This window comes from Pocillopora damicornis, chromosome 10, assembly GCF_964200805.1.
Source record: "Pocillopora damicornis chromosome 10, jaPocDami1.2, whole genome shotgun sequence".
In the NCBI taxonomy this organism is placed as follows: domain Eukaryota; kingdom Metazoa; phylum Cnidaria; class Anthozoa; order Scleractinia; family Pocilloporidae; genus Pocillopora; species Pocillopora damicornis.
This window is the reverse complement of record NC_142679.1, coordinates 6,313,345-6,333,272: the sequence shown is the minus strand read 5'-3', so window position 1 is coordinate 6,333,272 and position 19,928 is coordinate 6,313,345. Positions and strand designations below refer to the sequence as shown.

General features: G+C 39.1%; 1 protein-coding gene across 1 annotated transcript in view; it reads right to left on the bottom strand.

Moving 5' to 3' along the window:
• The window catches only part of LOC113681379 (uncharacterized), a 30,987-nt gene extending 14,022 nt beyond the window's left edge, over window positions 1-16,965 (bottom strand). The window contains exons 1-17 of the mRNA XM_089183819.1: window positions 16,838-16,965; window positions 15,326-15,340; window positions 14,962-15,029; window positions 13,116-13,358; window positions 12,282-12,423; window positions 11,086-11,414; window positions 9,835-9,976; window positions 9,321-9,461; window positions 8,160-8,350; window positions 7,870-8,011; window positions 6,614-6,966; window positions 6,312-6,453; window positions 5,450-5,590; window positions 3,750-3,943; window positions 3,136-3,277; window positions 1,715-2,067; window positions 637-778 (exon numbers count right to left, since the gene is read on the bottom strand). Coding sequence (XP_089039945.1) covers window positions 637-778; window positions 1,715-2,067; window positions 3,136-3,277; window positions 3,750-3,943; window positions 5,450-5,590; window positions 6,312-6,453; window positions 6,614-6,966; window positions 7,870-8,011; window positions 8,160-8,350; window positions 9,321-9,461; window positions 9,835-9,976; window positions 11,086-11,414; window positions 12,282-12,423; window positions 13,116-13,358; window positions 14,962-15,029; window positions 15,326-15,340; window positions 16,838-16,886 — 2,929 coding nt within the window. The 5' untranslated portion in view covers window positions 16,887-16,965. The remainder of the gene's footprint in view (window positions 1-636; window positions 779-1,714; window positions 2,068-3,135; window positions 3,278-3,749; window positions 3,944-5,449; window positions 5,591-6,311; window positions 6,454-6,613; window positions 6,967-7,869; window positions 8,012-8,159; window positions 8,351-9,320; window positions 9,462-9,834; window positions 9,977-11,085; window positions 11,415-12,281; window positions 12,424-13,115; window positions 13,359-14,961; window positions 15,030-15,325; window positions 15,341-16,837) is intronic.
• Between the last annotated feature and the right edge of the window lie 2,963 nt (window positions 16,966-19,928).

Sequence of the window (19,928 nt, the reverse complement as noted above, 5' to 3'; positions counted from 1 at the left end):
CCCACCACTATTCTTAGCAACAAAGGTCGCCATTTCGTCTTTTTATTGCTCGCCAAAAACTATCAAATGCTCTCAAAAGCCTAAAATCTAAAAAAAGTTTACAGGAATCGACCAATCGAGCGAGCGAGCGAGCGAATGCCATTCCCCACATCGTACCTATAACTCGCTCTTGCGCATGCGCGCAATTCACGAGTTAAAAACGACCCATCCAAGTTCCATTCCTAAAAAATGATTCCAGTTATTTGAAAAGAGGGAAAGGAGGAAAAAAAAAATTAAAATGAACAAAGCATTGCTGCATTAGCTCGAATAAAATCAAAAGTTTTTTCCATTGTCCAAAAGCTACCTACTATAACAACTGCCAAAAATAACAGGATTATACAACATGGCGACCAGTCATTATTTATCGTGGGGGATCGGAGTATTTTTACGGGGGGGATCAAGTGGTTTTCAGGGGCGACAGAGGGGGTTTCAGTATCAGTTTTCTTTACCAGAGTTTAAAGAGAGTCTAGAGAAAATTGACTCTCGAAGAGGCGATCATTAGAATATTTCAAGTAAATTTCATTGTGACACAACCAAAATCTTCCGAAACCCCCGCCCCCTTCGGAAATAAAAAATGATAGGTCTCTTATCTGCTACCTTCTTTACAGCCGTAAAATTCTGCTCTCAAGGAAATATGGGACTGCCACGTTTCTGGACGAATCCGGATGTATCTTGTTATAATTGGTTTATGTAATTTGTTTTTTACTACTGTGAATCTATCGTAGTTGCCGTGGAACACCTGCAATATTCATTTCACAAACATTTACTAATTACACAATCAATTAAGATTAAGTGAATCATATGTTAAGAATCTTCTTTTTTACAATTTCACCGCACCTTAGACCGAGCGTGAATTTTTTTTGTCTCACCACTACATCCAATTTCCTATGCCGACCCATCAAAATTCCTTCATGTTGCTGTAAGTTTTTTTTTTTTTTTTTTTCATTTTCCTGTGGCAAGAAATTTACGTCAACAGCGAGGAAAGTGAGCAGGTCAGCAAAAAAATAGATAGACTGCGTGGTGAGACAAAAACGAGCGCCCGTTTTTCGTTTGAATCTCGCTGCACTATTTGTCTGATGCCAGCTCTTTGCATCAAACCAAACCTTTCGAAAAAAATCACTTTGCTAACCTTTCCCAACATCACAAACTTTCTTAGAGATAAAAACACATCGCGTTTGTGAGATTAATTATTTGTCTTTTTCTTGACAATTAGACACAAACCCCCCGGGAGGGGGGGGGGCCTTGTTGGTTATGTGCCACTGGCGTCTCAGAACAGCTATCGCATTATAGTCTATTACATGGTCGATTAAAGACCCCTACGTAGTCACTTTTCAACCACAAATCTTCCCATTCTTAAATCCCTCCTTATCAGAATTTTCTTACCCCCAAAAAATGTGCGACCCCATCCTTATAGAGCACATCTTCATTTAACTGTTACTAGGAAGCTTCCCCAACCACCCAGCCCCCTCTCTTCCGCTCCCTAGCACAAACATCCTTGACCAAAACACAAGCCGAAGTATTCTCAAAGAATATTTCATTTTCTCGGCAGACGTATTGAGCAATAATGATCCCTTAAATTCTTGAAATCAATAAAATACCCATAACTACACTAGCGAAGAACCCTGAGCCAATGGAATTCACAATGATCAGAATACTATATTCATTAGGTTCTCACCTGCTTTAAGTTGTCCTCATCGTTGAATGTTTCCCAGAACACACCATCATAGCTGAATGAAAGGCTGTACGTTTTAACCCACTGGGCAGAATCCTGCCTTCCTTGGGTGGCTACAGCTGTGATCTGTGTCCATGTTCCGAAGTCGACCTGGAAATACTGGTCAGCATTGCTTGAGGCCGCGGCCCAGCTGCCGTATTTACCACTACCAGACATCAGGAAATGAAGTCTGCCAACGTATGGAGCAAAGCTATTAGCATTTGCTGAGCTTGACGCTGTAATGGCAGAGTCTGGTATTTTACCGTTTTGCATTCCAAGGGGATCCATGCACTGTGGTGGTTTAGGTGTGGAAAATCCTACATAAAAGAAATAGAAACTTCAGTGTAGAGAGCAACTTTGAAAACGTTATTTTGCCTTTTGACTATAGTTCATTTTCACTGAAGGTTCATCCAGTAGTCTTTACAAGTTAATAGCACTCTGAGGCTCAAAATTCTGTTTAATTGTTGATGTTTATCCTCGTGCAATCGGAAGGAAAGTCCACACTCTGAGATAAAATGAGGTAACTAGTTCTAATTAAATTAAAAGTATATTACAGAGTAAAATTGAATTGAGATGAAAATGTCACGGTTGCACTTCCGCGTAGCTCGTCAAACATAGATATGTAGGGTCAATAAATTTCCCCCCCCCCTCCGTTTCATAACTTAGCAACTGCGCCCCTACTCTTCCCCTAACTCAACAGTCAACTGACAAGAAGTTAGTGTTAATGAATGATGGGAGGAGTAGGTGCGCAGTTTCTCAAATACTGACGATGATCCGACAATGTTCAGGGCAAATTAGTGCCCAGATCACCTGCCTCATAACTAATGAGCAAATCGTGCGTGTGAGGTAGACAACAGCCGGTCAACGCTTATTTGTTATGTGGGAAAATTTCTTTGAGAGTTTCATTTTATTGGATTAAAGATCAACTGCTGAGATGATGCGCACAAAGCCCTTTTTAGGTGCTTGCTGATTGTCATTAGGTTATCTGCAAAACATCTTGACCTAACACAGTTGACACTATTAATCGAGACGGATCTTCCTCACCTTCCTAAGCAATATTTTTTTACAAGGAAAGCCTCCTTCAAGGCTATTCGAAAGATTAGGTGCCTGTCGTTAATTCCTCGTCAGGGTTTCTTTCTCTCCGCTCATAAGTATTGAAGAACTACATTAAGTTGCCTTAAAGGTAACTTAAAGGTTAACATTGGAAATATCTAAGACATCTTGCATTTCTCAAAAATGAATAACCATTTATTGAAAGTAACTGATACAGGCGATAACATTCTGTCTCTTCTGAGATCTTGTGAAAAAAGGCCACTTCCTCTTATATTAGAGTTTTTTCTTTGACGTTCTTATTTACCAAAAATTTGACATTATAAGCCACATACCATCAGAGCATCCAAAGAGTTCCACTCTAAGCGACGGGTATCCTGAATATGATTTGACATTGATTTTAACAAATCGAGCAATGATGGCTGGGTTAAGAATGCGGCCAACTGCAGTCTTGTAGTCGGTATTGCCCATGAGAACCTTTTCAAAAAGGACAGTTTCAGATTTAAGAAAAGAGGACCACTCATTTTTCGCCTGAGGAGGGGGGGGGGGAAGAGTTTAGGGGGATATATGGTTTTCATGGAGAACGGAGCGGGAAAATGGTAAATTTTGGAAACTTGACTGCCAATTCCCTGCCCCACCCCCACCCCCCCTCCCCCCTGTGGAGGGGTTTGGGGGTTCATAATGCTATTGTAGAGCCTTAGAGGGGGGTTCAGATAAATGTTATCGTGACATGACCAAAATCATCTGGGGCTTCCATGAGTAAGTTCATCACTTGAATTGAAAAGCTTAGTGTAAATTATGGAAATCATATTAAACTCAGGTCTGATAAAACAACCAGGATTTTAACTCGCATTACGCTTTTTTTTAAACTCCCTCTGAAATGCTACAGCCCTTTCATCTTTCGTTATCCATTTGGCGCCGAATAGTCTAACAGTGAGTGTAAACATACCTCGCCATTGTTGTACTTTGTAAACTCTCCTCCATCTTCCGTGGTATAGTCCAGGCTATAGGACTTTGACCACCATCCCGCGTCAGATCGGCCCTGCGTCGCAATTCTAGTTACCTTGGAAACCTTTCCCAAGTCAATCATCAGCCACTGATTCACGTCCCTATATTGGGAAATCCATCCACCCTGGTAACTCCCTAAAGATAGAAATCATTTATTGATTAGTAACGGCATATTGGGAAATCCAACTACCCCGGTAACTACCTAAAGATATAAATCACTTGTTGACTAGTATTGGCATATTGGAAAATCCAGCCACCCTGGTAACTCCCTAAAGATACCAATCACTTATTGAGTAGTATTGGCATATTGGGACATCCAACCACCCGGGTAACTACCTAAAGATACAAATCACTTATTGATTAGTATTGGCATATTGGGAAATCCAACCACCCGGGTAACTACCTAAAGATACAAATCACTTATTGATTAGTATTGGCATATTGGGAAATCCAACCTCCCTGGTAACTCCCTAAAGATACAAATCACTTATTGATTAGTATTGGCATATTGGGAAATCCAACCTCCCTGGTAACTCCCTAAAGATACCAATCACTTATTGAGTAGTATTGGCATATTGGGAAATCCAACCACCCGGGTAACTACCTAAAGATACAAATCACTTATTGATTAGTATTGGCATATTGGGAAATCCAACCACCCGGGTAACTACCTAAAGATACAAATCACTTATTGATTAGTATTGGCATATTGGGACATCCAACCACCCGGGTAACTACCTAAAGATACAAATCACTTATTGATTAGTATTGGCATATTGGAAAATCCAACCACCCGGGTAACTACCTAAAGATACAAATCACTTATTGATTAGTATTGGCATATTGGGAAATCCAACCTCCCTGGTAACTCCCTAAAGATACAAATCACTTATTGATTAGTATTGGCATATTGGGAAATCCAACCTCCCTGGTAACTCCCTAAAGATACAAATCACTTATTGATTAGTATTGGCATATTGGGAAATCCAACCTCCCTGGTAACTCCCTAAAGATACAAATCACTTATTGATTAGTATTGGCATATTGGGAAATCCAACCTCCCTGGTAACTCCCTAAAGATACAAATCACTTATTGATTAGTATTGGCATATTAGGAAATCCAACCTCCCTGGTAACTCCCTAAAGATACAAATCACTTATTGATTAGTATTGGCATATTGGAAAATCCAACCTCCCTGGTAACTCCCTAAAGATATAGATATCTTTACCTTAACATTTCGGAAAGATTTCATTTCAACACTTTGCCTTCGTTCGAGTTCTTGTCTTCACTATCAACTTTACACAATACTTAGCTGTCATGCTAGAATTGTTTCCGAGTTCTTAGCCTCCCCACTGATAGGTAAAAGGTAAAGTCTGTGCTAGAGCCTATTGACCACCTGTAGTCAAAGCTTATCCCGGTTTCCATGTGGCACGAAGCATCTAAGAGTGTTACTAGGAGTGTTACTGGAGTGTTATTACCACGCCTCCCCCGGATGGAATGCTAGTCCATCGCAAGGTTACCCACCCACCCCCCCCCCCCTTAGTATTTTATCAGGCTTCCCTGACAATTCACCGATACCCATTTATACTCCTGGATGGAGAGAGGAACATCTGTCAAGTTTAAAATAATCTATCCAATACCTTCTTTCTGCATGTTAAGTCTTGCCCTCTCAGGTCCCCACCATTGGTTATAACGTGATGATGCTGTCATGGCTGTATCTGGTATGTGGCCATTTTCCATTCCCAGAGCAGAAGCACAAACTATTACGGGTGGTTTGAATCCTATTTCAACAACAACAAAAGATGTAAATTAGAGCTGTATTTTGTTGAGAATCAGTACTTAAGTGTGAGACTAGCCCGAGGTACAAGAAAAAAAACGCTTCTTCATGAAACAAAAATACAGATAGAGAAATTTTACTTTGGTGAGATAGGGAAACACAGAAATTGTATGAATGGCCTTACAGTGACGAGTGACCAAGCTAGAATTTCTCCTTATGATATCAATACAATATCAAGCAGACAAGCAATGAGAATACAGAAAAATATCAATAATTGGGGGATTATTAGTTGATCCAATGTCGAATTCTCCAAGCTGACATCATAAGAATTGTGTGGCATATGGTGAGAAGAATTACTTGAAGGACCTTTGAAAAGATTAACAGGGATTGTACATAGATAACCATACTGAGAAATTAAGGACACTTTTTCCATGAAATACAAACTATGATGAAGTGCTTACAAGGAAAACACTGGCAAATTTGCACTCAGCACACCGAAAAGAGCCTATGAAAAACTCATGACGCGGTCATCGAATCGTAAGTAGTAATAATAGACCTCTGAAGTTCACCTTTAAGTCTTGGTCACCCGTGTTTGCTCACACTTACGTTGATTTACTTTGAGTTCTTACTGGCTCTCAAACAAGTCCTCCTTAACTCTGATTGGTCGTTGATTATAATGGTCTGGGGTTCGAAAAGTGCTTAAATAATTCAAATAAACATTTTACCTTCTTTGCAGCCGTAAAATTCGGCTCTCAGGGTTATGTGAGACTGCCATGTTTCTGGGTGAATGCGGATATACCGCGTTATAATCGGTTTGTACAGTACGTTCCTTACTGGTGTGAATCGGTCAGAATTTCCTATAAAAACCTGTATAAAATTCAAATTGCACGAGTGAGTCGCTTTGTAACATTATTTTTCATTAAATCAGTTATTTAATAGATTGGGACTTTCGAATAAAAGTCTGTACCAAAAAGAATTGTAGGCAACCGAATGAACAAGGCAGAAAACTGTACTGTTAGGTTCTCACCTGCTTTAGGTCATGTTCATTTAGGACTGTTTGCCAGAAGACACCATCATAGCTGAATGATAGGCTGTACGTTTTGACCCACTGGGCAGCATCCTGCCTTCCTTGGGTGGTAACAGCTGATATTTGCGTCCAGCTTCCAAAGTCGACCTGGAAATACTGCTCAGCATTGTTTGAGGCCGCGGCCCAGCCTCCGTATTTACCACTGCCGGAACTCAGGAAATGAAGTCTGCCAACGTATGGAGCAAAGCTATTAGCATTTGATGAGCTTGACGCTGTAATCGCAGAGTCCGGTATTTTACCACTTTGCATTCCAAGGGCATCCATGCACTGTGGTGGTCTCGGTATTGAGAACCCTGCACACAGAAATAGATTACTCAAGTTTTATGTGATAAGCTTAATTACACACGTATTTCATTGGTTCTTACCCATGATCTATGGGAGAACAGAAGCATAGATATATAACGTCGTCAGTATAACAACATTTCTCTCTTTTATCGTATAAAACAAATGGTAGATTCCATGTTGACCTGTGTTAAACCCTCGCCCATGGTGGTTGATACTGGTAAAATTATTTGGATGCAAATGGTCACCCTGGAGTAAACGGTTGGGGGACTGCTGCACTCATAAAGTAAAAGCTGTTACTCTTTCACATTGCTCAAAACTGGCAAAAGATGTATTCTATTAGAGGCTCACAGTGCGATGCAATGGTAATGATAGCATGTGTTTGAAACCCTGAACACAATAATTTGTCAAATCCCCTTAGGGTTCTGTTATATTCTTATGCTCCTGAAAACCATGTGATTCCTCTAAAGTTGTCCACCCCCCCCCCCCACCCCCGCCAGGAGGTGAATAGGGAGTTTGAGATGTCACTATGGCAACATGTGGTAATAAGAAACGTAATTTATTTTCCGCTAAGATTTTTACAAGTAGCTCGATGGGTTAACCTTTTCTGACGGTACGACATCTTCACCTCGGCACAACTTGTAAATGTGGTGTTGAGTTAAAAATAAAAACGTGGCTAAATTGCTGTAGATATTTCCTTGCTAAGAGAACGTAAAATTTGATGATTTCACGTTTTTGATCTGCATGGGACGGCTAAGAAATGTATAAAGTTTTAAAACGGACGTGTTTCGCTATTGTTTTGCTCATCAGATCTTTTGTTTCACTACGTTCTCGTCGCCTTCGCCTTCGCCGTCGTGGTTTTCTTAAAATCCCTAAAAATAACTAATTCCCAACTACCAAGGCATCTCACTTACCATCGGTACATCCATATAATTCAACTCTCAGGGACGGATATCCATGATATGATTTGACGTTGATTTTGATGAAGCGCGCGATAATTGGTGGATCAAGAATATGCCCAACTGCATTAGTATAGTCGATATTCCCTTGAAGCTCCTATGACAGTACAAAGAATATGTCTGAGAATATTAAGACAAAAAAATAAAGTACGCGGTCCTGGAATTCCTAATCACGTGGAAGTACTTCCTACCTATGCGAAGCACCAGGCCACTTATCCGTTGCACGGTCAATTTAATAACGATACCTGGCCATTTTTGTAAGGTTTGAACACTCCTCCATCTTCACTGTATTCCAGGCTATAGGACTTTGACCACCATCCCGCGTCAGATCGGCCCTGTGTTGCTAGTCTAGTTACCTTGGTAACCTTTCCCAAATCAACCATCAGCCACTGATTAGCGTCCGTATATTGGGAAATCCAACCACCCTGATAACTCCCTAAGGATACAAATCACTTATTGATTAGTATGGGCATATTGGGAAATCCAACCACCCTGGTAACTCCCTAAAGATGCAAATTAAAAAAACCGTTCTGTGAAAATGCCATGACATAAGTTCAGTATGGGAATTGAACGCTCCAAGTAATGAGCTCCTGGTTTTCGAAATTGCATAAGTTATCAACGCCGAAGTCTGAGTTACATCCATGTAGTTTATATCACAGACACGAGGTTTGACAATTCATGATATCATGTAAAAACCGAATTCAACAATTGTTTTGTTATAACATTTTTAAGAAATCTGCGAAAGAAGACATTTCTCTCTGAGTTAGCAAACGTTTGGGAACACTTCACAAACGAAGGGGTTGGAAACTAGACAGACTTTGAACTCGACATGATAACCAATTATCTGCAGCAAATATTGAGTTATCTTGTCAACTTCACACACCATTGTGTATTGACTGTATGCTTTCGACCAATCAGAGTTTTCATACTAGTCTAACTTATATAATGATGATTATCATGATGACGATGACAATTCATATGTAATGCTGATTGGTTTCTTATTAATGAATTATTGGTAGACAGACGCATTGATGACGTGACCATGAACAATATTTCGTTTTGCTACAAAATAAAACATGTTGCTGTGGATTTGTTCAGTTACAGAACAAAGAAGACGTCGAGGTGTGCCAAGAACACCAGTTCAACTCCTGGCTGCGCCTTGTGTGCCTTTCTTTTTTGTCCTTACTGCATTTTGACGTCATCCATGATCTATTACTGAACAGACACACGGCAATATGGAATGATGATAAAAATAATGATGATGACGACGGCGATGATGTCAATGACGCTGATAATGAAGATGATAATGGGATGATGATAACAAAGAAGATACTAATGATGATGACAACAATGACGATGACGATGGTAAGGATGATGATGAGAACGTAATGAAATCCGTCCAATACCCTCTTTCTGCTCGTTCAGTCTTCCTCTCTCGGGTCCCCACCATTGGTTAAGACGTGATGAAGCCATAATGGACGAATCTGGTATCTTGCCGTTTTCCATTCCGAGAGCATCTGCGCATACAATCTCGGGGATATCGAACCCTGTTGGCATAAAGGTATCGATACAAGATTCATAGAGTTTTTCAAGATATATTGAAGTTTATCTCATTACCTTAGTATAACCCACCTAAACCCTCCCCTCACCCAACAACATTCTTGACTGATAACAAGTTAATGTTGGGTTAGGGAAGGGGTAGGCGGGGTAGAAATGCAGTTGCTTAGATACTGAACTGATTACTGCGTTACTTATGCAGAATGGCAACTAGTAATTTCTAAAAGCATAAAGTTTTAACCTAAAAACTAACTTACAATTAACTAAGCTCACACGTGACAAAAATGTAGTAAGTACTTTTATTCTTCTTTGTGAAAAAAACACGATTCTAGAATAGAAAGATTAGATATATTCGAAACTTACCAGATTTACAGCCGTAAAAGCCAGCCCTTAGGGCAATATAAACATTCCACGCTAATGGGATGATGCGAATGTATCTTGTGACAATTGGATTCTTCAGATCGTGGCATATTTGAAGATAGTTGTTTGTGTTGCCCGCAAATTCCTGAAATAGAACAAGCGGCAAGGAACCTAATAATTGCCTCTGCTTATCAATCAAAGCTGGACTACTTAGCGTTCATAGAAAGGTACGAATGAGAAAATACCACAAGGAGGTAATGAGAACTGGCAACTCAAGGACGAGGTCGAGATTGATCTTCGTTTGGCGTCTGGTGGGTTGAAAGGATGGCGAGAATGGTGAGTGCGAAACTGGTGAGTGCGAAGATGGTGAGAGCCAAATGGAGCAATTTTGAATTGAGTGTCGAAAGTAGTTATGAATTGCCTCGGTTTTCCTTTGCTTTGCTCTAGAAAACTCTCGTCAGTCTCGCAGCCTTTAAATTTGAATCCATTGCAGTTTGCACACTCACATTTTAACTCATTTAAAACAGTTTAAATGTTTTCAATTTTTTTCCACATTCAATGGGAGAAACCTACACTTATTCGACGACTTTATCATGTGAACTTAAAACTTTCCTTATAAATGTATACCTTGTTCTGTTATTATTGTTTTGTTTTGTCCAATCAGCATTTTGTTACACACTAAATTCAACTTTGTACTTTGTATAATTAAAACTGAAGATGACAGAAGAACTGTCGAAACATTTTTCGAAAAAGTGTCGTTCATTTTCTTAAATTTCTTCAATTTGAGATCTCATTGTCTCTTGTGATCCTTTCATCTGATCAGCGGTTTTGATTACTTCGGTTTTGGTTTTACCCAAAGTGTTCTGAAGCAAGGCCGATGTAAACCCAGATTGTTTCGGATACACGATTGAAGAGTGCTCGAAACATACTTGGCAAAGGAGATTAATTAGTTACGAAAGCTGGGTAAAACAGAAAAACCATAACAACTACGCTGCTTACAAGGCTCTGAGCTTCCTGAACGAGTGAAAATTTATTTTTTGTTGTTTATTCATTTCTACTGAATGAATAAGTGGGATGTTTCTTTTGATCAATTACTTCAATATAGCTGGAATGCTGTTGAGCGTCGGCATGGGCAAGTCTAAGAAAACTGACAAAAGCCTATCACAAATTAAAAATTACCAGAAATCCCTCGTAACCATTGTATTGAATTAAATTTGCAAAAAAAAAAAACAAAAACAACAACAACAACCATACCTTTGAAAGATTATCTTCTACATAATCCCGATAAAACACGCCATCGTAGCTATAAGCAAGTCTGTACTTGGTAACCCAGTAGCTCCCGGACGCTTCTCCCTGGGTGCAGAATCTGGTCACCTGGGTCCAGCCTCCAAAATTTACTTGAAACCATTGTTGGGTATTTCTTTGGGAGGTCATCCAACCATACGGAAATTTGTACAGCCGACCATTGCTGGGACGATAGTGTGAGTTGTAAACGCTGGAAGCGGTGATGGACGAGTCAGGGATTTTGCCATCTTCCATACCCAGACCTTCCATACACGCTGGAGGTTTTGGAATGTCAAAACCTTAAACAACAAGAAGATCTTAATGAGTAATTCTAAACGGCTCGCAAGGCCTTTATATTTTTGTCTGTGCCGCTCAGACCCAGCCTCTCTTGTAAGACAAGACCATATAGGCTTGGTCGGACTTACGAACAAGGACAGACGAAGTTGTGAAAAATTATGCAAATTCTCTTAGCCAGGTGAGAAAAATATTTGGGGACCACGGTTTTACTTAACTTTTAAGTTAGACGAAACGCGTCGGAGAGTAAAGACGTTTAGTGCTGCTCACTAGTTTGGTTTTTTCACAAATTCTTTTAAAAAATTGTCTCTTGTTGACATTTGTTCGTTATATCAGAATATATCATACGTTTGGGCTTCTGGATTATAATAGTTATAACGAGGATTTCGTTATATTGAGGTTCTGTCCCATATACTTTAATATAACTTTGGCCGGGCTAAAAAATATCGTTCGTCATACCGAGGACTTCGTTATATGGGGTTCGTTAAATCGATGTTCTACTGTAGTCCGAATTCGAAGTATAGCGGCCGTTGTATAGAAATGAAAAAAAAAAGGCTATCGCTTTTCCTTTCGTTTGTAACACGCTTTTGACTGGTTTAAAAATTAAAATGATGATGACAACAGTGACAACATAAATGGCAGTGGTATTAGTAAAAGATATATTTTATATTCCATGTGATTAATTGTACACATGGAAAACAATAATTGGTTCATTTGTACCACGTGGTAAATAATCCTCCTCACTGATTGGCTCTGTACTAAAGTGTCCCCGTGACGGAGTTTATAATAATAAAAATCAATTGAAAAAAGCCATTTCATTAAAATACTTTCAAGCTAAAAGAGAAAAAAAGGAAATTTGGACCAATGCCTACCGGACTCGCAGCCATACATTTCAATCCTCATTGCGGTGTAGCCGTAATAACCAGTCGGGTGGATACGAACATAACGAGCAATGATTGGTTCATCCAAAATGTTCACCTTTACAGATCGGTAATCGCTGTTCCCGTAATATTCCTGAGATGAACACCCATCGTCATTAAAAGAAATCAGTCTAATTTAAATAGCATTTAGAATTACATTTAGGTGCAGGTTAGAAAAAGAATGATTCATTGTCCACTAAAAACAGAAATGGATGGATGTTTTTTTAGAGTACCAACCCGTACAATACCCTCTTTACAATCACAGTAAGCCGGATAAAGTTACGCTTAGGCCTACCGTCTACTCTGATCTGGACTAGTCGTCCACAAAAAGGAGCTTTAAAAAGAAAGCTCTTCAGAAAGAATAAATTTTAACGCCAGATTTGCGTCCTAGTAAGGAGGAAAAACATTTGGAAAAGCGAGTTTTTCGAAGACGCTAATGTCACTCCTCTTTGTCACTACTTGGTGGTATGATTAGACCTTAATTGTGCGCATGTCCAAAAATGCAGTCAAGCGTAACTTCTGTCGATGGTCTTTCTTCTATTTTTTTAATTTAAACATATTTTCTATTGTTTTTACCAAAAGCACTTGGGCTAAACAAGGGGGATTACGATAAAATACGGGAGACATGTTATTCATTTTCCTATATGGCTAGTGTGGAGGGAATACTTGTGTTACGCTTTTTTGAATAACTTTCGAAAACAACGTGTTCAGGTTGATTCCGCACAGGGTAGAACAAGCCTCGAAGCGCATTTAGGGCCAAATTTATCGAATACTTTTACAACCTACCCGTGGGACAGTGTAGGGCTTGTGCTCTTGAAACTGAAAAAGACTACCATCGAGGCTTGAGGACACTACATACTTTGTGATATACTGATTGGCATTATGGCGACCTTGGGTGGCAATTTTCGTCACTTTGACAACTTTGCCGAAATCCACCTGGAGCCACTGGCCCTTGTTGTTATTTCCGGCCAAATATGTAGTCTGATGATTGAGTCTTCCCTTGTAAGCCTCCCAACCTGCTCCGCCATACTGGAAATTTCAATTCATAAAGAAAAAGAAAAGACGATCTCTCATAACTCATGTAAGGATGATTATCTGCAAGATATAAAGACGCACTTAATCCCAATAGTTTGACCCCGCACACCTTTGGCCATTATCCCTATCACCGGAGGAAGGAGGGGGGGGGGGTGTGGAGGATTTTGGAGGGATCACATGGTTTTTATGAGGAAGGAGGGGAGGAGTCAGTCGTCGTTAGCAGAGTATAAAAGGGAGGACTTAGTAAAAATTGTCAGCGACACCTGGCCGAGAACTTTCCTGGAATACAATGTCCGGCCTCCAGTCCTTACAAATTTCGTCTTTGACAAATTTTGTTGCCTTGAGACTGAAATGTCACCGTGCAAGGCAATACAGGTGCGCTTATTACGGATGTTTGCAGAAAGATTGTCGATAAAAGGACAAAGTTCACGCGACAATCTCGAAAAGTAATCCGGGCATCCGGCGATCAATGAATTTTTATAACTGAAACAGTGAAATATAAATAAAATCAGAGTATAAATAAAATATAAATAAATAAAATATAAATAAATAAAATCACTAATGAACAAGGGATGAACACCAACATGCACGTGAATACGAGAGGAACAAAAAAATTGAACAATATGTTTTCGTTTTTCATTAGGGTCAGTTCGTTCCTTTTTTCCTTTAGAAGTAAAATTCAGTCTTGTGAATGAAATAAATTGATTACTCCCGCTATGTCTTTTCCTTACAGTGATGTTTTCTCAGATTTCCCTGAAATCCTGAGGTCAAGGAGCCGTGACCTGAAATTACCTTCTTTACATTTCGGGGTTGTCGCGTGCGCTTTTGCGTCAACCTCTTCACCAAAAAGGTTGCATATATTAATTTGTTTCTCCTTCTGATTGTATCTGCTTTGGCTTTTAAGTGTAATTAATGGTGCAGTAGTCCATTTTACAGTTGTGCGCTTGGTTGCCAAGCCTTTGAACAGGGGTGAGGCTACGGATGACCTTGTTATGATACAAACGTTGCTGCTTTTCAAATGCAAATCACTTTGTTATCATGCTAACTAGATACTAATCTCTATCACAACATGGTCATCTTCAGCCTCACTCCAAATCAAAGGCTTGGCAACTAAGTTCATAACTGTAAAATGGCCTATTGTTGTCTCATTTGGGTGAAAATCCGGATCAATGACAGTATCTAAGCAACTGCACACTAACCCTTCCCCTAGCCCAATGACAGTCAACTACTGAAAAGTTTGGGTTAAAGATGGATTAAGGAAGGGGTAAGTGGGCAATTGTTTAGCTGCTGACATAGACCCCAAAATACTTCTGGGATCTTCGCAGCAGTTTCCTTTACCTTGGTCCTTCTTGGCTCAGTATCGCCATTTTTTTCTGTTTTACTATCTCATCCAACTAGTTTGTTGTAGTCACCCTCAAATTGAGCACGGTGGGATAAATGAATATTTAAGATATCGTGATGTAGCTACCTTTGACATTATGTCTTTTGGGGAAATATTGACATAGACCACAGCAAGTATTTGAAGGGGATATTGCTCGAGGAACACTGAACCCATGCTGTCAAGTAAAAAGAAAATATACAATACATTTATACATACCACGGTGGCAGCCTTCATTGCTGAGTTTGGAATCTTTCCACTTTCTATTCCTAGTGGCGCGTCACAATCTAGATATGGAAAATACCAAACGCCCAGTAAGGGAAGTAGGGACTACAGCACTTTGAGAGGAGACGAATACCATCCGCAAATAGTACATAAAGAATACCATGAAGACACATACTTGCACAACGGTAGGCACAGAGGGTGGGAAAATAATTAAATTAATAACCTTTCCACTAAGCTGACCCGGTTTTTTTTTCCTGCCCTTTGTGGAGAGTTTATGCCTCCTATAAATGAATCAGGTGTCTTATTTTCCCACGATAAGGTTACTTTAAATTATGCTTCAAAAAAGTTTTGTACATACCTCCTGCCGCAAATCCTAGAAAATGAAAAGAAAAAATCCAGTTATCATGAAACATCTCTCATTTCTCTTACTTTATTTTGTCTCGCTGTTGCTTTTTTTTTTGTTGGGAATTATTTGTTGGTGTATACATTTGCTGTCTGTGGCAGTACTCATGGGTTGTACTGACTCGATGATCTCTGATTCTATCACTCTAATTTCAGATCACCGCAGTGGAGGTGAATGATAGTGTTTAGTATATACTAAAACAGCAGATAGCGTTGAGGGTGCGCTCTCATTAGCTATCTCAAACTATCTCTTAGCAACTAGCCGGGGATTGGCGTCCGAAAAGATTGTGACAGCTGCAGATAGCTGCAGAATAAACGAGTTTAAATCATCTTTTTTTGTAGTATATTGTCTTACTGTTTTAGTACGTTTCTTAACAACTCCTCGCCGATGTGGAGGTGGTTAGTGATAAATGTTCACCACTAGCCACTGACACTGAAACAAATAAATTATTTTATTTCTGCTTGTATGCAAAAAATAGACCTAAATTAAACTCTTAAACCATCAATCAGCGCGCGCGAAAAGCACCATGTATTTATGGAAAAAAAAATACTTCTGTGATATAATATTTTATGTCACATAACAACATTCATAAGATCAGGAAGCTAATTGATGAGAATTTGGTGTTATATCCAAACTATATCCTCAAGTTCTTAAATTCTAAGGTTCTCAAGGGAAATTTCAGCAATGATCTAGTGGAAGAGGAAGAGTTGCTGATTATAAATTTTTAGAATGTATTCAAGGACGGGAGTTGGAAAAACTACTTTTATTGACCAAAAGTTGTTGTCTGCTCAGAGATTTTGGTTAAGAAGATAGACAAGGATCTTAAGTTAAAGCAAGTTGTTCCTTCAATAATTTAAATACAATCCTTCTTATACGTAAAGATATTTCATTTCGCAGTAGTTCAATCCCATCTAAGCACTGGAAATAATTCTACCTCACCCCACCCAGAGTAGGGATCATACGTGCGCCTCTCTCTTAGGCGCCTACACGGCGCGCCAACATCAATTTCTTTTTCATTGAATAATTTGTTTTTATTCTAGCGACGAACTTCGCCGAAAAGCAGGGATTTTTCGTAGTCTAGCCCTTTCCTTCGCACATGAATAGCACTTTTCTTTGTTCCTTTTGGTGTTTTACTCGAGGCGTTTGGAAGAGTCAGTTCCTTTAACTTATCTTTTTTCAAGACATTTGACGGAGAGTTGAATGAAAATATTAAGAGCGTTGAAAAAACATGTTCAGGTTTTTGATCGTTAAATGTTGTGTTGCTCCGGAGCACAAGTGAAACACTCGGCTGAATATTACACTAAGGCATGTTACCCTAAAAGAAACCAGCAGGCGTCGCAATTTTCGGAAAATTGACGTGGACGTCGTGGCTTTCCCCTGACGAAGAGTTCTCTCAAGAAAAGCAGCATTAAAGATAAAATTATTGACAAAATAGAGCTCAAACAAACGTGGATGTGTCTTACTTACCAACTAAAAGAAAGAACTGCAACAACGGCAGAAACCACGCAGTACCCATCTTGTATTTCTCCAGGACTCAACCGTGTGTGAAGCGTCCCGTAGAACAAGATAAACTTTGAAAGGAAACCCTTCACAGCTGCCTTACTTATAGTTATTATTAATGAGTCGATTGTTATTCCCAGGAATTGTTCAGAGTAGTTTTTGTTAAGGAAATGTCAAATTGGCTCAATTGTTCTTACCAACAATTAGTTCTTATTAACATGTTTCCTTAGTTTAATCATGCATCAAAGTGTTAGTACGGTGTTGTTTTTCACGCGATAGAACAAAACATTTCTGCCACTTTTTTCCATATCCTCGTATCGAAACATCTACAATTATTCCTTGTATTTTACTTTTCTCTATATGCATCATTTGTCCCTAATAAAATTATGGTCATTGTAAGACTTTGTAATTAGACTCCTTTCATAAGTTTTTCCCAATACCACTGTTTTCAAAATTACCACAAATTAGAAAGCGTGCAAATAATTAGGATTAGGGAAATATATTATGTGATCAATGTATCGCTTTTAAGAATTTTCAGGTAAAAATCTGTTTGTCAGGCATACTTTCCTGACAAAAAATCAGGCAGAGAAGATAACTGACACTCAAATTTCTACTTATTACTTTAAGACGCAGCGCATAACTGCAGAAGTCATCGTGAAGGTTTCATTGTAGATGGTTAAAGTGTCTGGTTTTCTTGAATTGTCTGATGTCATTTTATATGTTAGAAATGGCTGGTTGTTAAACGGTTGAATTAAATACAGCCAAAAGACTGGCTTTACCCCTATATCTGATGTGTCCAACGAAACATTGCGAATTGGATAGGGGCTTGAAAAAACGTGCATTTGTCTCACCTTTTAATCGTGGCGTATTGTTATTAAATTGTAATTTGTAAATGGTAATAAGTATATTTTCGTTTTTCCTTGATCCTGCTAATCAGTACTACAACTAACACAAAATCCTGGACTTTGAGAAAAATTCTGTGAGAGGTCTAGAATGTCCTCTGTGCTTGGAGGCGATGATAAGGGCACAAAAGTAAAAAAGGAGAAAAAAAAGAGCTTAGTGCTGTAAATAATATCTTTAGTGAGCCACTGCAGAACGCTAGCCACGCGTACGTTCCATTCACACCATTTTTAATCAGCAGAAGATGCTAGGGAACATGACGTTGACTGTTTTTTTTTGTTGTTTTTTTTTAAGTCAGGTTTTGCAATTTACTATGCGCAGGAAAGTCACAATTCCCATGACAATACAACTGGAAGGATTTTGATCATTTTGTTTTGCAGGTTACAATACTTGTAAATTTAATGAACAACGTCTTCTGATATTCTTCGAGTGAATAGAAACGAGTGGCTGAAATGGCGGAAAGACGTTATGAATGAAAGGACAAGTTTTGCATCGTGAGCGAGCGCATTTAAAAGTTCCAGATTGGTCATTGGTTTGAAATGAACTCCTGACTAAAAAGTTGCCTATGTTTTTGTCACGTTTGAATGAAATAAGTGGGGGTTGCGAAAAGATAGTGCCAGTCTCAGAATCGTTTTGGAGTAATTTAAAATTTTTAAGAATGATAGATTTAACTGCGTGGTTGTGAGGGTGAAACGATGGGTTGACCTGGGTTGTTAGGTTTGTGGATTTTAGGTAAAAAGAAAATACACGAAGTTCTAGGAGTGGTAATGATGAGATTTTTAGCAGTGGCCGGCAATTCCTGTTTAGCTATAAGATCGTTAATCGTATTTTTGACAATCATCCATCACAAGTCAAGAACTCCATACCTTTTTCACAGTTTCTCAGACTTCGTCGTTTATGTAGTGACGACTCTGATTTTTCCGAAAAATCAGAGACAATGTGCCAGTTTTTCGATAAACGTGGCTATCCTGTTTCTGTCGTTCAAGCGGGCCACCACCGTGCCCAACTAATCGATCGACAGTCAGCACTACAAACGGCTAAGAAGGAAAACACTGACCGCATTCCATTTACTCTTACATTTCACCCTCACAACCACGCAGTTAAATCTATCATTCTTAAAAATTTTAAATTACTCCAAAACGATTCAGAGACTGGCACTATCTTTTCGCAACCCCCACTTATTTCATTCAAACGTGACAAAAACATAGGCAAATTTTTAGTCAGGAGTTCATTTCAAACCAATGACCAATCTGGAACTTTTAAATGCGCTCACTCACGATGCAAAACTTGTCCTTTCATTCATAACGTAGAGAAAATATTGGGACCCAAGAGATCCATTAAGATCATTGATCACTTTACGTGTACCTCCGCCAATGTTATTTACTGCATAACTTGCACTTATTGCAATAAGTTATACATTGGCGAAACAGGAAGATGACTAGGTGACCGATTCCGAGAACACCTTCGCGACGTAGAAAGAAATGACAAGGACGTATCCAAACCAGTCGCTGGACGCTTTAATCTTCCTAATCATTCTAAACAGCATATGGCAGTTTGCGGCCTTTCCTTACATCTCGGCAGTTCGGAAAGCCGTAAAACACTAGAACAAAAATTTATCTTCCAAATCGGCTCCCTTAATCCCCACGGAATCAATGAGCGCTTTTCATTCAACTAATTTATTCCTGTTTCCTCGTCACCATATTACCACCAATGGCGTAGCTCCACTTTCTGCATATAAACCCACACACAACCCACAATTCCTCCAATCGCTCTGACGAAGGGCTAACGCTCGAAACGTCAGCTTTTTTACTCTTTACGGTGGCTAATTTATGTTTTCAACCCAGTTGTTAACACTAAATTACCTGCTATACTCTCCCACCGACGCAGCACCACAGTTTCTTTAGAAACTTACCCCTTTAAATATTTATCAAATGGGTAGCGTCTATTGTTTAACGCAGTAGGAGAACGCGTTTAACACTATGGATTAACAACCATCTCGTTATTTTTTGTTTTTGTTTTTAATTATTTTTTAGCAAAACAGCAGCAAAAATTCATTCGTTAAAACTACTTAAGAGTTTAGAAAGATACCGCAGAAGCGAAGAAGTACCATTTCATTAAAGTTCGATGCCGTTTTTTTCGGGTTGTCTGAAGCATTCAT